The sequence below is a fragment of the Cynoglossus semilaevis genome, unplaced genomic scaffold (genome assembly GCF_000523025.1).
Source record: "Cynoglossus semilaevis isolate Cse_v1.0 unplaced genomic scaffold, Cse_v1.0 scaffold342, whole genome shotgun sequence".
In the NCBI taxonomy this organism is placed as follows: domain Eukaryota; kingdom Metazoa; phylum Chordata; class Actinopteri; order Pleuronectiformes; family Cynoglossidae; genus Cynoglossus; species Cynoglossus semilaevis.
The window spans coordinates 326,496-343,959 of record NW_007585117.1 but is presented as its reverse complement, the minus strand read 5'-3'; the positions used below and the strand labels follow the sequence as shown (position 1 = coordinate 343,959).

The following is a 17,464-nucleotide window of genomic DNA, read 5'->3' as shown; positions in this document are numbered from 1 at the left end:
AAGTTAGTTGATATGAAAATAAAGTTTATTAAAAGTGAGTAATAAGGAAATCATGCAAGGTGGAGCCGTAGGATATATGAGAATAGCTGTATCCACTCCACTCACATCAGAGCTCAACAGCTCTGAGCCCAACAGGACCCACCACTGACACATACGGAGCAATTTGGCATATACAGTACACACACTGCCTCTGCTGGTCATTCAGACATCGTAATGGCTGTAAAGTCAAATTGATCATCAGTTTAGATTTTAAAAGATGATTTAAAATGTATATTTTATGGGTGTATATTCATGTATTCCATATAATTTCACTCCATCTGATTTGGTGTGTGATGCTGCTACAGAATGACAAGGCTCATTATGTATTTCCATATGTATGTGTGTATATGCCAAAGTCAGATGCTGAAAAGGTGACTGTGAAAGGTAGCCATGGGGACAGCAGCTTGCAGAGGGAGTCAGACAGCTTTAGGGTCAAGAGGACAGTGCCGTGACAGGGGACAGCAGTCCAGAGCACACCCCAAGGACCAACGGAAACAAAAACACATCAACACAAACAGATTTCACTCACAAATATATACAGACACAACCGTGTCTGAAGGACTAGAACAACACTGCACTGTGAAACAGACACTGTAGCTAGTTCACATAAACAAACTGCTGATTGGAAAGAAATGATCGTCTACGACAGTTGTCACGATTAGATTGAAATTAGAATCCTAAATTTACTGATCGAAAGTGAACACATAATTACACAAATCAAAAAAAATCTTACATTCACTGTGTTCTTGTATTTCAGAAAGACATAAAAGAAACATGAGGGTTAGAATGCAGAGAAGAATCATTAAATAACAACCCATTTTATAACGTGACTTTGTCTTATCTATCTCTTCCGGACCGCCATGTCACCGTGTCAGCTCTGAACCACCATCAAAAACATTCTTACCGGCAAGCCCTTCTCCCCTGGCTCTCCCTTTGGACCTGGTGCTCCCTGTAAAATATTAACAAGTATTTCATTTTAAACATGCTTCACATAAAAACACTAAAAAATGATTTTACTGCAGTTTACTTCAACATAAATGTGATGTGAGACTGCACTGGGGTGTGGTTTATGGTGCAGCTGGTGAATGTAGTTTATAGAGGTATAACTAAATATATGACCTGTGGCACTGCCTATATGTCTGTTCATTACAAGCCTGATCTTCAAGGTAGCATATTAAAGGGAACTTACCGGTTCTCCTCTGAAGCCCCTCTCTCCTGGGTAACCCAGAAGACCCTGACAAAGAAACAAAGGCAAAAGAGAGAACAAAATTGCTTAAGGTTTTTTAGGTCTTTTACAAAAATGATACGATTCTTAGAAAACACTCACTCTCTCCCCACGATCTCCCTTTGGTCCAAATGGACCCTGTGTTCCAGGAGTGCCAGGTTTACCCTGGAATACAGAAATACATTGAAGAATTAGCTAAAAGAACTTTTTTTAGCAACATCACATAAATGTGAGTGAGATTACATTCTGTCCTGCGGGGCCAGGGGGTCCAACTGGGCCTGGAGGACCTGGACCACCTGCATAAGAGACAAAAAAAAAAAATCACACTAACACAATGAATCTACACCAGTGGGTACCTATAGGGAAACTTTGATTGGTCTGCTGAGAAGTTTGACTTAGTTTTCATTACTTGATATTGGTACCATCCAACAAGACTTAGTAATTAAAGTATTAAAGTATAGATTTGATGAAATTACACATTGTCACGTGCTTCTGGAAAGCCTTATAGCACAGCTTAACACAATATTATATAGTATTATTATATATTAATAACATATTTTACATTTCTAGAAAATATGGCCAAATTGTCTTCTTGCAATACAAATTACCTCACCGACAACAAAAAGGCTGGCTCAGACACTAACATTTCACATGTCATCAATATATAATGAATCTTTTCACTGACAGTTTAGCAGACAGAGGGAAAAAAACTTTTTTGAGTTTTTACCACATTTTAGTCAGTTACATTTACATTTCCTTATGAACTGTAGCCACAGAAAGGCAACCTTTTCCTGGACCTCTTATGTCAGAGGTTATGTCTAGACTCTAAAGGTTTAACACATTAAAAAATACACAGCAGCTCATAATCTGGACAACATTAGAACAATCATTAGACTATCCAGGTTAGGTGCTAGCTTCTGGACTGAACCCTTTGCTGGGTACTTACACAAGGTTGTTCCGACATTATTCATAATTTGTGCAACTCCAGTGGACATTTGTGTCACACAAAGAAACCCCACAGAAAATTACATTAATTTGTTTTTAGAATTGTTTTCAATAATATTATGCTATATTGTACTATATAATATTAAAATGGCCTAATTGGATAAAAGTCTTATAAACAACAATACACACTAAAGTGCTGTGTTTAGCTGGGAATAAACAGTAAACACTCACCAACAGGTCCGGAGGGTCCGTGAGGTCCTGGAAGAGACAATCTTCGTGAGTCATGGAAAGAGTTGGTGTAGAACAGATCTTTTCCACGAGCTTGAGTTAAAGCAAAATGTTTGTTTTTAATGGGATGTAGAAGGAAAGCAGCTACAACCAGGAACAAAGGTGAACTATGTAATCGGATGTTGCAAGGTTACACATTTTACAGGTATAAGATTGTCTTAAATGTCTTAAAAGCTTACTTTTTACTTTTTAAGGTTTCTTTTTGACTGAAATACATACTTTCAATATTCTTCCACAAATAATATGTTTTACATTGGTTAAATTTACAAGTGGTAATTGTAAAAATAAAGTCTATAAAAAAGATAGAACCTGAGACTCCTTTAAGTAAATATCTAAACACACTCTGGCCAACAGGGCAGCCGCTAAAGTGAGCCTTAAATATCTGTGAAAACAAGCCTCAGCGAATTTCTAAATAAACATCGCAGTACTTTGTTTAAGCGGCCCTTAAACCTGTACCACTAGAGGGCTGTGTCTCCAACTAATTTTTATTCAATGACTTCACCAGGGTAAAAACGTCAAACTTTAGCGTAGTACGAAAGCAATGTCAGTATTAGACATTGTTTAAATATAGGCTATAGCATAACATAACTCAGTGTATTGTTGTGCAACACAGTTCGGACATACAGCAAATAAACATGTGACTACATATAAAGAAGTGATGTGTGCTCATTGGCGCGTTTTATACTGTTTTATACTGACAACACATTAATCCAATCACAGTGTGAGATATATAGTGAAAACAGAGGCACAGGAGGAGCCAGCAGCATCCTCCAGCTGCCAGGCATCAGCCCACCTCAAACAGATCGGGAACAGAGGTGACATCCAAAACAGAGCTGCTCTATTTCTCTGCACATATTTTGCAAACTTTGCACTGTGATCTGGGGCTTAGAGTGACTCTGGAAAGTCAAAAACCAAAGCTGTTAGGTGCTGTTATTGATGCTGCTGTATAAAATAATAATAATATATATATATATTACATATATATATTTTTTTTTCTGTTCTGCAGAGGATAATCTCTAGGTTGTTTTCGCAAGAAAGCTCACTGCACAGAGCGCTCGACCCTGTCCCTGGTTCCTAATGTTCCCTAGTGTTTCTTTGATGTGAAAGAAATGGCTTACGTTCATTATGCCAAACCCACATACCTACTGCATTCTCCACTTGGGAACCAACTGCTTTGAAAACCTGTGTGTGTGACATACTTAGTTTTACCACTGAGAAATTAAAAATAAAACCCAGTGATGTGTTGACCTTGAAAGAGCCGGTGCCGGCGCCCATCTGCCTCTCACACTGCCCTCAGCTGTCTGAACGATCTACATCTGGAAGTTGTTGGGTGACATCAGTGAAGGACAGGTTTGTATCCCAGCATGTGAAGTCTGTGTCAATCTCAGACCTTCTGTGCCCCCGTTTAACACTCTTTGATTCTGTTCTGCCTCGCTGACAGAAGCGAGCAGCAGTAAAAGGATCCCCGTCACTGTGTCTGGTTCTTATTGTCTTCATTTCTTTTCTTTACCATTAGTGCTGAATCTTGGGAGAGTTTCCACACAGCTTGAGAGAAGACATCAGCTGTGCTGTAAGGCCTTTGACTGCATCTACAGAACACTGGTTTAGATTGAATTTGTGTACATGAACTCTTGCTGGCTTCATGGTCAGCTGGTTTGTTTGGACATGGTATCCCATTTTAGCCCAGATGGAATGTTTTCCATGGATGTAGAGAACGTGGTGAAGTTCAGACTTGGGTGTACCCACTGTCTAGATGTTGGACCTTTAGAAAAAGGTCATAAATATTCCATGTGACAATTTATAAGCCCCACAGCAGCTTGCATGCATACACATAAGCACTGAATCAAGGCTGCTTATGCCACCAAGAGTTGGAAAAATGAAGTGACTTATAGGGCCCCCTATTGGTGTGTCGAAAAAACATTTAACTTACACCCTGGTCCAGGGGAAATACATCTACAAATACTATACTGTGTTAAGATAACAAGTTGCAGGGTGTCTTCATAAAGACTGTTCTTTCTTTAGGTTCTTACTTTGGTCTGGTTCTGGGATGCGGGCACTAGCAGGTGCCGGAGGTCCTGGTGGCCCAGGTGGGCCTGGTGGACCCTTGTCTCCTGGGAGTCCTGGTGGACCACGGGGTCCTAAGAGAAAGAATAACAGAAACGATACTGTGGTGACCACGCATCAGTGTATTTTCTCCTCTGTAAATCAATGGCAGAGTAGATGGAGCAGCAGTGACGATAAAATAAAGACTAGATGGAATAAACTGTGAGGAAAACAGAATAGAATTAAGATTAGATAAACTGCTTATTGACTCATCATAATACTAACTGGTAGTATGAACATACTGTATGTGGAGTAAAAACAGCAGCTGGACCGATGTGGCCTGTATTCACATTTCCTGCAAACATTCCCTGTAATTAACAGTAGGTGGGTCTTTAATGGCCCAGTACTGAGGGACTCTGGGACACAGGAAAACTCATATAAACACCATTACACTCTGCAAAGTGTTACTGGCATCGCTTCATGGTGAATTAAATACTCCCTCAATACATGTTGCTTGCTTTCATACATGTGTTTGATCCAGCGACTGCCTGTAGACGGTCCAGGGTAAGAAATATGGGCCAGTAAGTGAAAGCGTTCTGCCTTCACCACACGGATATTTTTTTAAACATAGAAAATAAATAATAATAAAAGCCCCTCCACAAATCCACCTAACCTCATGTTTGGACTCCCCTTAGGTAGTGCCCCCCCTGAAACCCAGTCTTTCCACCTCAGACAGATGCGCTGTCATCTTTGTGAGTGACGGTCAGCTAATCACTCCTTTGCACTGTAATGTTATTACAGCTCTGATTTGACACAGGCCATTTTCACTGAGCCTCAATAAAAACTGCAGCATGACCAGCTGTGTTTCGGCTGCTTTGGAAAGACTGTACACTTCAATCTGCGGAAACGTGGCTCAAATGACCAGTTAAAGTGGTTCTGTGGAGTGTATCGGACATATTGGGGAAAACAGTTTTTCCTGCAGAATAATAGTTCCCTGGAGCAGCTCGGGGATGCCCTATTAAAATAAGAATCACATAGTGTAATACTACTCTCCTGTAACTTATCAGGACTCATCACCATGCACTGTGTTGCTTCTCCTAATATCAAAAGTTAGTTCTACAATCTTTCCCATGACCCCAGACTCAGAAACATATTTGTCTACATCTTGCCTGTCACTGGACACAGTCCAACCCTGTGTTTATCTTTCTTTTGAAAAAGAAAAAGAAAAAAAAATCAGCCTAACAAGGAAAACATGGCCCTGGCTTTGGGTACTTATGAGGTAATGGAGATAGAAAAAACAATAACACCACTGGCATATGGAAATCATAAAGACCTGGGCTTTGTGTATATATAGCTCATGTTCATTTTCAGATTGAAGTCACATGGCTGGGGGTTTGTAGTCAAACATTTGTGCTAAATTTCATCCAGCAGCAGGCACAGAGCAGGGGTCACTGTATATCCTGCCTAAGAGGAAAGGCACTCCCTCCATCCACAGGAAAGAAATAACAAGTCAACACCACAGAGCAGCAGTGACAAAAGTGTGGTCACTTAGAAAACCACATCTGCAGACAAGGTGGTACACCTTCAAAAAAATGCAGTAAAAATGTCATTTAAAACTTTGACTTTATAGATGCCCCTCCACATCAGCACACATCTTGGACTGAGCATCTTTTGTTGATAACAGTCTGGATGGTCGTTTCCTTCTCTAGTATAGCCAATATATCATCCATCCATCCATTTTCATCCGCTTATCTGTTACCGGATAGGGGGGGGCGGCAGTCACCGCCCAAATCACATTGCACCGCACCGCACCCCCCCCATCCTGCAGGTGGTGAGTCCACTGGAAGGTACCAATTGCCCTAACTGGGATTCAGACTTGCCCAGGAGGTGAACCCTGGGGTTCCACACCAATGACAGAGACATTGCCTCTGGGCCAAAGCGCCACGCCAATATATCATTATAATCCAATGTCAGATTGCTGATTCCAAATCTGTGCTTTTCTGACAGCAGCAAACCATTGTATCATGTGATCCCTGTCAGATGAGCTCTGACCCAGAAGACATGTCAGGGCTTCTGCAAAAATATATGTATGAATACTTCCTTTCATGATACAGTCTCATTGAATACTTATACAATACAAAAAGACTGAGAAACAGTAATCTCCTGACGACATACAGGTCTCATCGAGTATTGATTAACATGAACATCAAACTTAACTTGTTAACCTGATTATTGAGCAACCTAAGCTTGAGAATGTACCTTGTGTGACTTTAATTTTTTTGCCCCTCTGTCTATATATAATTTTATAGTTTGTGGAAGAAGTTTTTTTCTACAGTTTTCAGTTAGTGTTTTCTGTCCTTTTGCCCGTTAAATAGACGTTGAGTTAAAATACTGAAGTCCAGTTTTATTGTTTTTATTGCATTATTTTTTCAGCAAACCCACTTCTCCGGAAATAGGAATTTGTCAAACCAGTATTCATCTTTACGTGTTCTGGCTGCTAACCTGGTGCAGCACATGTCGGCGCGGTTGTACATACGTAATCAAATGCTTCAGCTGCCCAATAAAGAAGCACTTTCGGAAATGTGATTTTCGAAAACTCAACGACAAACAAAGTGGATGAATTCCAGTAAGTTACGGGCCACAACAGTGTGACCACAGGAGGGTCTGTGGGTTTGCTGAGAACTTTGCGAGAAAGACAGAGTGGAGCAGGACAGCTTTTTTTGAGTAAAATTGCTCTAATTCACCCATAAGTATTTCAAAAGAATTGTTTGGTTTCCCATTCCACAGTCTCTTTCTACAGAATGGTAAAAATAAAGTGGTTTAAACCAGGGTTCAACCCTCACTGCAACGAGGCACACATTCTCACCTCATCTTATAAACACACAACACCATTATCCATTAAAAAAGGTTTTTGCCCTCTGCTGTCGCTCATCTTTTACCTGTTGGTCCGGCAGATCCCTTCGATCCAGGAACTCCAGATGGACCCCTCACGCCGGCCTCCCCCTGAGGCCCGCTGGGACCTGGCAGCCCCCGAGACCCCGGCTTCCCTAAGAGAAGGAAACAGTCATTGAGTAATCGCAGAAGTTAACTGGTTTGAATTGTTTTACACTGACTGAAATGCAACAGTAATTACAACAATAATTACTATTTACCATCTCGGCCATCTCTCCCATTTTCACCCTGAGGGCCTGCAGGGAAAACACACAGACAGCTTAGTTGTGAGATGCAGTCCTGGGAATTAAGTCTGGGATCACAGTACCCGAAGAAAAGAGAGTGTAAAACTTGAGGGATGAAGTTAAACTCTGACTTACAGTATGTCCAAGAAATAGAGAAAAAAAATAATTACTGTGTTTATGAATTCATTAAAGCATATTTAAATGTCTGTTCCAGATAAATGATTCCTTACAGGATTTTGGAAATACAATGGAACCTCGAGATACAAGTGCCTCAACATACGAGTATTTTGAGATACGAGCAAGCCTTCGCGCAAATATTTGCTTCGTGATACAAGTATGACTTGAGATACAAGCACGCTTCCAGATGCCGACGCTAGTTGGCCGAAAACAAATACATAAGTTAAGTTAAGTAGTACGCTAGTGTACTACGTACGAATGAACTCTCTTCCCTTCCATCCTTCCTCCCTCCCTCCTCCTCTGCACATGCCACCATTAGCTGCTACTGTATTGTCTGTCTCGAACATGAGAACTAAATCAAAACCACATTTTATTTTATATCACAGGAATACTTATATATTATATTTTGTGTGTGTGTGTGTGTATGTCTCTATAGCAATTAAAACATGTTTTTCTATTGTTATCAGCACTAATAAGGGAGTTTTTTAGAGAGCCGGAATGGATTAATTTTTTTCTGTTATTTCTTATGGGAAAACATGATTTGAGATACAAACACCTCTAGGTTTCACTGTAAAGCCAGGTACAAAAAGTATAAAAAGGGGAATTCACAACGACATACTGTCTGCACAGCGATCTCTGGGAGACGACCTGAAGGCTTCAACTGATATCACAACATCAACCGTAAGACATAAATGTTTCTCTTCAGACCCTCTGTTTTGACTGCCATGAAAGTAATTCATTCTATTGGTGTCTGGACAAACCGCAGAGCAGTGTTGTATAAATGTATAGATTTACAAACATTTCAGTAAATGTCCCAGAGTTGGTCAGAAAAAAAAATAGAAATAAAACTAACAAAAGGATGAAAAATACATGATAAAGAGTGAAAGAGCGAAAGATTAACACATTATAAAAGTAAGAACAGTTAAAATATCCAGACATAAAACAGAATAGTACAAATGAAAAGTACAAAAAATAAATACAAACATATTGTTTGTGAAAGTGAAAATTAGTAATACACATAAAAAAACAACTGTATAAAAAACACCACTTCCTTAGGGAGCATGTTTTTTTAATTCTCTCTATCATTATTTAGGATATCTAGACATTTATTCTTTTAAGATAAGATCAGATAGAGACAAATCATTCATTCGTGTCACAGTAGGGGGAATTCAAAATACATTCATACATAGTAAATTGCATTCAAATATTTTATTTGTAAAGTGTTCGTTAATCATTAATTCTTAATTAATCATTAATTCTTCTACTGACTGTTCTCATTGCTTATCTTGAGATTTGTTTGGTGATAAAACAGGCAAAATTTTTTTTTTTCATTGTCACTTCCACTTTACTGACCACCTGAGGATCAACAGCTTTCAGATCAAATCCAATTTTAAAAAGTAAAAGAAAAACATTACACTCATTCAATACAACTAGTGAAAGCACTCTTTGAACCCAACTGTTTGCCAAACTCGCTCCATTTCCCACAGAGGAAATTAATGTCTCTATGTCAGACACAGATAACTATTGTCTTAGAGCTTATTGTGACATGAATAATCTGTGAACTGGCTCAGAGCTGTTAATTCCATTATAACATAATCATTTTATTTTTGGCCATCCAACTCTCAATATCTCATTCACTCGTGAGAGTTTTTGCTGCGCTCTACCGCCATCATCAGTCAGGATTAATGAGATGTTAATCTGAAAACCACTCTGTCTGAGGGAAGAAGGCGTCAGGTTTGGGTTTCATTCAAGGGTCAGAAAAAAGAAGACATCATAACCTTCTGTTCTGTTCCCTACAGTAACTGCACGCTATTTTCATTGTCCCAATGTATTGTGTAAATTACATTTATAAATGTAGCGCCCACATAAATTTAACAGTCGGATGTTCACTGCACTTTCTGCTAACAAGACAGTTGAAGTCTCACTTTATAGCTCACTATAGAGTAAATTACATGGTGGCTTTTATATAGACAGTAGTGAAGAAGAATGAGGAGGAAGAGGAAGAGGGATTCAAGGATTGCTACAAAATGAACCTGCTTTTGTTTGACGCATGTCATTTTCCACACGTGAAACTCGATACCATCAGACTATCTTCGTATGAAGTGAATGTGAATGATTGTTACACGAAAAATATATTTCACAATAGTAATACAGCAGACATTTTTGTGTGGATGTTTGAAGTTATGAATTGCAGCAAGGTCTTTAGCTGCAGCCATCTCTGGGCTGGATGCCAGCACAAGAGAGGATTTTTATGCTTTTTATGCAAGTGTTAGCTTTCCACACTGCCACAGAATGCTGAAAGTGAGCAGCCAACACAAGTGAGACCCAACTTAAAGGAAACAAGTGTGTGCAGAGGAGGGAAAATGATATGAGCAGGTAGGGGGCAGAAATTGAGTTCATGCTGGCACAGAACTTCAAACAGCAGACTGAATGAAGAAATGGCAGTGGTCTCTCTGTTTGTAGTTAGAAACAACTACAGATGTGCAAAACCTGTATATTCTTGATAACTATTTTACTAATTAGTTCTTTATTATCCTTGTCAATCAGGAGAGCAGGATTCCAAAAAGTTCTGATGTAAAATGTGACAGAAAACATCAACCCAACTAAATTAATTTATTTTTTTCAAAAACCTATTGTTGATATCAGTCTAGGTTAACACTCTCCTCTTTTCATTTTTAAACACAAGACATATTCAGGCATGACAGCATGACATCTACAGTACACCTACCTGCAGGTCCCTGTTCACCAGGCACCCCCTGAGTGGGACCAGCCCCCATTAGTAATGAAGTCTCTGGTGCAGTTTCCCCTTTAACCTGAATAGCTCGATGTGATATGGAGGACAGAGAGGTCAGCAACTGGACCTGAGACAGGAAGAAATAAAAGAAGGGACATTTAACATTCATTACTTTCATTTTAAATTGAAATGTGTTACTTTTATTTCTATTTCTCCAGGGTGTTTTAGGTCATTTTTGCTCCTGTGAAATACGTGTTGGTGTCTTTTCAAATAACTACAGTCTGATTACTGATTTTGAAAATAAAAAAAACACTTCATGTTCAGGATATTTTTTGTAAAAATTATATTTCATTAAATATGAACAAATAATAAATATCTAATATACTTGTATTTCTTTGCATGAAGGTTATGATTGTACTGGCCGGCCCACTTGACATCTAATTAGGTTGTATGTGGCCCATGAACCAAAATGAGTGTCTATGATACACTTGCTTAAGAATTCTTGTCGCTCTGACTGACATAACTTTTAGCTTTAATCCAAGGTAATATTTCTTTTTGGCTTACAATAAAAATTCTTGGCTAACTTATGGCAATTTCTTACATTTTGGCTACATTTTGTTTTCTGGCCCAAACTGAACTGACCTGTTCCTAAATCATGCGCTAATCTGCTGCTACTCAACGACAGAATTGACCTTAGCTGTTACCTTGGTCTCCAACGAATTCAGTCTGTCGCTCAGAGCTGTGATACGGCTGCAGTTTAGACAGTCTGAAAAAGATTAGAAATATAATCTTGTAACCTCTCCAACTGTACTTCCTGGAGAAACCAGTAAGAAGTTCACAGATCTTACTGGAGAGTGGTTCACTGGTGCGTGCAGGCTGCCGACGGAGCGAGGATGGTTTCCTCACTGCTTCCTGAGCCACCAGCTGGTTTTCTGCATCTGCAACAGAAGACAAAAAGACATAAGAGATAATTAGTGCAACTTGCTTTTAATCTAACAAACCAAGGAAGAAGTGATTATTTGTCATATGATAATTTTTTTCTTGTTCTCTTTGGACCGTACACTTACAACTGGATAGATTGAATTATATTTATCTACGCAAAACAACAAAAATATATTTTTTATTCCTGAGTTGCTGTTATTTTAATTTACTTTGGTATTTGCTCACATATTGTCTCCTGCTGTGATGCTAAAAATTCCATGTGGTGGGTCAAAGAAAAGTGTTTTCTAATCTTCATCCCAGTACAGTTACAGTGACTGGACAGCAGTCAGCTACAAAGACAACTGGGTCAGAATAAAAAGAGACAAAAGAAAATATTTGTCTCAACAGACTTGACTTGTTAAATGTACTATCATGCCATCACTGCAGTGTAATACAACTTAGAGTACGAGCGCTGTTTCACAAGATTTCTCCCCCGCACAGTTTTTGACAGTGAGTTGCTTCTTGGGATTACGTCATGAAAAGACTACAGAAGGTTAACACGGTTTAGTGAGTGAAATGGAAATTATTTGCACATTTGGTTTGTCGTACATTTCCAAGAGACATATTTTGCACATCCAGCATCTTTCCAATGTGCTTTCCTTTAACCTTGTTACTTCAGCCAGTGTAAAATCACAAGTTCCTGGGAGAGAGGGCGTGTCAAGACAAACAATAGTTTCCTTGTGAAGAGAGAATGGGCAGACTTGGCTCACATTCAGTATTGCCTTCACTTTATGAAGTGTGGGAGCTTGTGTCCCTGGACTGTGGATGTGTGGAATGGGCAGACCTCAGTGGAAATGCTAGACTGACTCCTTTGTCTGGCCTGGCCTGGCTCTGGTCAGCTCAGGTGCTCCTGAGGCAGACAAGAGGTTGGGATTCAGCACCTCATTAGCCTCCAGGTCGCATGAACTTCTATTCAGCAGCCACAGACGCCACAGTTGATGCCAAGTTTGACACTAATGTCATGAAATGTCTCCTGCAGCACTAAGATACAGCGGGAGAATCCGATTCTTCTCCGACAGCCTCCTGTTGTGCCATCACATGGCACGATCTCGCTCTTTTGCCACAGACTAAAAGAACGAGGGAAAATTGAGATCTCATTGTCCTCAAGGAAAAACAAACATTTGAAAACTTAACACAGGAAAGAACAATAGACTGAGTGATTACTCAAGGAGCAAGGAGTGAGAGTGAGGGTGAAGGAGGAGGATGAAGAGTTGATAAACCACATGATTCTGGGTAAGCTGAGAGCACTCCAGTGATTCACCGTCCTCTGAATATGGGCTCATGATTTCACTGGGTTTTTCTCAGAGGATTTAGAGTGCGGACGGATTAAAACCATGTAAGAGAGTTAAATAGTATATACTTATGGTTGTAGAGAACACTTGCATGTTTCAATAACAATGTAAACCTTTCACACAGAAGAAGAAACACACATGTTGGCCTGTTTTTCATCTGTGTTCTAACTCTGTCCACAGGAAAGTGTCAGAGAACGAGGGCAAAATTTTATGTGCACACAAGTTTACCTATCCTCATGTTTTGATTTTTAAAAAACTGATTTAATTTCCAGGTACCAGCCACTCCCTCGTTATCCTCTATTTTATTTTAGGTTTCTGTTCACAGATCACAAATCAGATCCCCTAAAGGGAAATTCCAGTCCAAACACATAATTCTTCTAAAACTGTACAGATAATCTTAACACTACTTTTAGATATAAAATATTTATTAAAATATTATTAAACTATCCCTTTATACTGTAGGTCAGCTGTAAAAATGTTGGGCAGCAACATTCCTTTAAACTTAAAAACCCTTCCATTTTGTCCCATCAGGAGGAGAGTGAGAGGAAGAAAGCAAATACAGACCATGACCCCTGGCTGGCCTGGTAACGCCTTGGGAACCCCCCGGAAGAGCTGGAGAACGTGGCAGGGGAGAAGGAAGTCTCAGCTTCTCTGCTCGGACTGCTGCCCCTGTGACCTACCTTGGATGAGCAAGTTCTCTATATAAAACATTTAAAACCAAAAAGGCCTTTACACCACAGCAGTTTGTGTAGACAATTCTGTGGTGTTCCGATCATGTAGTGCATTAAGTGCGAAAGGTGACTCTGAATAGGAACTATAACCCTTTCTACAAAGGTTCCCTTGGGTGGGAAGGCTTTTACACACTTCCCACCCAACACCACCTTTTCTCCATTCTGACAAAAGAGAACATTTCAGTGCCAAGATCCCTCTGCTACACTCCTTACATTGAGTTAAGCCATAAGCCAACTGTGGCCCAGGAACAAGTGTCTCCCACACACACCTCTAACATAATCCCTGTCCCTGTCCTACAACAATAAATGTAAAATCCTGCAGCTCTGATCCTGGTTTTCTTCTCTGTCTTGACTACACGGTCTGCAGTGTGTGTTTTCACACATCCAGGATATGTTTGCGCAAGAAGTGAAGACCAAAGAGAACTTTGATTAAAGTTTTTTTCTCGTCCAATAACAACATCTTCACAGTTAATGAAGGCTCCCGATGGACACGCTTCATTGTCTCCACTCTTTGTTCTCAGTAGACTAATTGCCCCAGCTGAGAGTAGAAGGGTGGTGTCAAAGAAATGTGTGAATGTATTTGACCCTGTGCCCCGTGTTACACTGAGGCCTAATCAGTTACTCAGCCACAGCTCTTCATTAGAGAAATACTCCCACAGAGAGTTCAATGGGCCGAAAGAAGTCCCAGCATTAGCGCCGTCTCTCCTTCTCTCTCTTTTACTCTTTCTCTCTTATTCACACACACACACACACGCACACACACATAAAATCTGGATTCCAATTAAATGCCCAAACTGGTCCTTTAATCCTATTATATAGACTTCATGCAATAATGTTTATTAAAAAAGGAAAAGGAAGAAAATAAAAAGTCAAAGCAAGATAAAGGTTAGCATAACAGTTAGTTTAGGTTTAGGTTAGTTTCATTTCAAATTACTTCAGCCACAACACTGAGAATATAAGAAAAATATGAGTAGATGGAAGCATATATGAATACAAGCAGGTTTCTGTGGGAATGTGTTTAGAGGCAGTTATGAAAGAAGACCTGAGGGAGTGTTTCTGCTTAAGCTCATCATAAAGTGAACTGTATGTAAAAGTATTACTTGGCAGAAGAAAAATGGGTCTGACAGTGATGAGAAACCTCTGAGAAGTAATCAGATGTTGGAGGAGATCATCTGGATATGGAAAATCCTGCTTGTAAAGTCTGTGAGATTTTTTTTACATCATTCAGTAGCAACACAATACGGAGCCCCTAAAGGGACATGGGAAAAAAAGAAAAAAAGAAACATATCGGGTTCACGAAATACTTTCTCGTGCGCACAAGAAAGTATATCTGAGACATTTTGCCACACATACATACAGGGTAATACATTAAAAAAACAAAACACGTACGGTGGGGAAATCTAAGATACCGGCATGTCATGCTAACTTTGTCGTGATAACTTTCACGTAATTACGTGTTAAGTTAAATACACTGGTCCCTCTCCTGTCGCAGTCGTTGCGATAGGAGGGCACAACAACAGTGCCCTCCTGTGTCTAACTGAGGTACCCTACATTAATTAAATGCTCACCATATATACAGTACATATGTCACGCATGACATGCCGGTATCTTAGATCTCCCCACCGTACGTGTTTTGTTTTTTTAATGTATTACCCTGTATGTACTGTATGTGTGGCAAAATGTCTTAGATACACTCGTGCTCACAAGAAAGTATCTCGTTTGCACTAGAAAGTATCTTGTGAGCACGAGATACATTTCTTTTTTTCCTTTTTTTTCCCTATGTCCCATTAGGGGCTCCGTAACACAACAAGTGTGTGGAGTTTTGTTTTTACAAACACTGGCTGGCGAACTTGCTGACGACGCAAAGGACCATTTCACATCAACTCTATCGACATGGGTAACTGACCACCAGCCTGCAAAACCTAAAAGAACTCCCAGTGACACTGAAACACTAGAATTATGGCCCTGTGGAAGTATGCCTCCACCGACTACTGCTATTTCAGTACAAACATCTTGTCCAGACTTTTAAACATGCAGATGTTGACTTAGAAATAAAAGAAATATATAAAGTTCCAGAGGCCAAAAACATGATTTGTGAGGCTGCATTGACCTTGACCTCTTACCACAGCCCATTCAGATCCAAACACTTGATTTTTGTGTCCAAGTCAACATGTGTGCTTAACATATTCAAAGGAATTCTTGAGAAAAGACACCATTGAAGATAAAAATGGGGTCACCTTTGACCTTTGATGTTGTGCCTTTGATGTGCCAAAAAGCCTGTCCTTTGGTCATTGTGTCCAATTAAACAATAATGAAAAAAAATGGTAGAATTCTTTCATGATGTTTTTGATATTCCAGGAATTCGATGCATGTATGGGCAACTTGAAAAACCCTATGTTGTGGCTGACATTGGCAAAGAGGCATAGAGAATGAGACAATTCAGACGTGCTGTGAAACAAAGTTATGCCAAGATGGGAAACATACAGGGGAGGGGGAAACCCTGAAAACTCAATTGTACTGAAACCAATAGAAACACATTTTGGTCATGGGTTTCAAAAGAAGCATTGTGAATCTGGAAGTAGTTCAAATAAAGGGAGTCTTGATGTAAATCCTTTATTATTGATCTCTAGACCCCACTCGGAGATCAGCTGGTACCACCTGAGTGAGAATCAAACACATATGAAACACAATGGCTTGTGTGGTTTTTCATCCTGGGACTTAGCGATGATATTAATTCATGTGAACAGTCCAGCTAAACCCTAACCTCATTCTAATGTTTTTTGAGTGAAAAGAAATAGAATAAAATAAAACAGACTTTGTTGTCACACAGGGAAAATGCGTGAGGTCTTGTACACCAGTTGTAGAAAATCTGACCTTGAAACGTACACAAACTTGAGGTGAACCCAAAACTTGCGGTCTAGAACATGAGTAAGTAGTAGAGAACCACACTGTATAGTTGTACAGCACATACGATACATGTCCCTGCGAAGATGTCATGTCAGCATTGAAAAATAATTTTCCAAACCTTGCCCAGACTGTGGGCAAAATGGATCTGTTCAGAAAATGAATCAAACCATAACTCAGTGTCAATATTGGTGCCAGAAATGTTTGTCTTCTTCTGCCTATTTTACCATTACTTTTTTAGTTACTTTATTTAGTATACTACTTCTTCTATTTTATTTCTTTTAATCTTATTCACTCTACATATTATTATCAACTGTTTTTTTCATGCTTAACGTGATGACTGTGCACAATATCAACACATTCACAGCTTTTGCTTTGAAACTCCATTGAACTTTATTCAAAACATAGGTCCAAAAACCTGCTAATTCTAGCATTTTCTTTTTTTTTTTTAATATTGAAATTAAAATAAATTTGCCTTTCTCTTGCGCCATAGTTCTGCACCATTTAGAGTGGCCTAGTAAATAACAATAAACCCCTTGAAACTTTAACACACCACTATTCACCTCTGGTGGTACTTAAAAACTACTGTGCACCAGAATATTAAATCTTATTACAGCTTATCTTTATTTTCATCCAAACCGCTGGTTCCCATGAGAAACATGTCAGTGGAAAGGCAGTGTTTATTAAAACCCTTACAGAGGTAATGCACACACACAGCCTAAGGTTCTATTATTGTTCTGTCATTCACTTTGAGCAAAAATAATCCAAAGACCTTGTGTCAGAATCCCAGTTGTTGTTGCCAACCAGAGTCTTTTAGAACACATCTGCCTCAGCTTCAGTGACAGCCTGATCTCTGAAGCTCATCACTGAGTTCAGTTTATTTATTCTCTTCCTGTGCAGAAATGTTGGGCAGCCTGAAGACAGGCCAG

The 17,464-nt window shown here is 39.5% G+C and overlaps 1 protein-coding gene across 3 annotated transcripts in view; it reads right to left on the bottom strand.

The window, feature by feature from the left end:
• Positions 1-17,464, bottom strand: part of emid1 (EMI domain containing 1) — a 63,955-nt gene that overhangs the window by 4,041 nt on the left and 42,450 nt on the right. For 2 of the 3 annotated variants that reach the window (XM_025053693.1, XM_025053694.1), the window contains exons 4-14: positions 11,476-11,565; positions 11,332-11,393; positions 10,622-10,754; positions 7,693-7,728; positions 7,480-7,587; positions 4,528-4,635; positions 2,441-2,530; positions 1,508-1,551; positions 1,367-1,429; positions 1,229-1,273; positions 944-988 (exon numbers count right to left, since the gene is read on the bottom strand). In XM_025053693.1, the coding sequence (XP_024909461.1) occupies positions 944-988; positions 1,229-1,273; positions 1,367-1,429; positions 1,508-1,551; positions 2,441-2,530; positions 4,528-4,635; positions 7,480-7,587; positions 7,693-7,728; positions 10,622-10,754; positions 11,332-11,393; positions 11,476-11,565 (824 nt within the window). The remainder of the gene's footprint in view (positions 1-943; positions 989-1,228; positions 1,274-1,366; positions 1,430-1,507; positions 1,552-2,440; positions 2,531-4,527; positions 4,636-7,479; positions 7,588-7,692; positions 7,729-10,621; positions 10,755-11,331; positions 11,394-11,475; positions 11,566-17,464) is intronic. The other variant, XM_025053695.1, reaches the window with a different exon arrangement.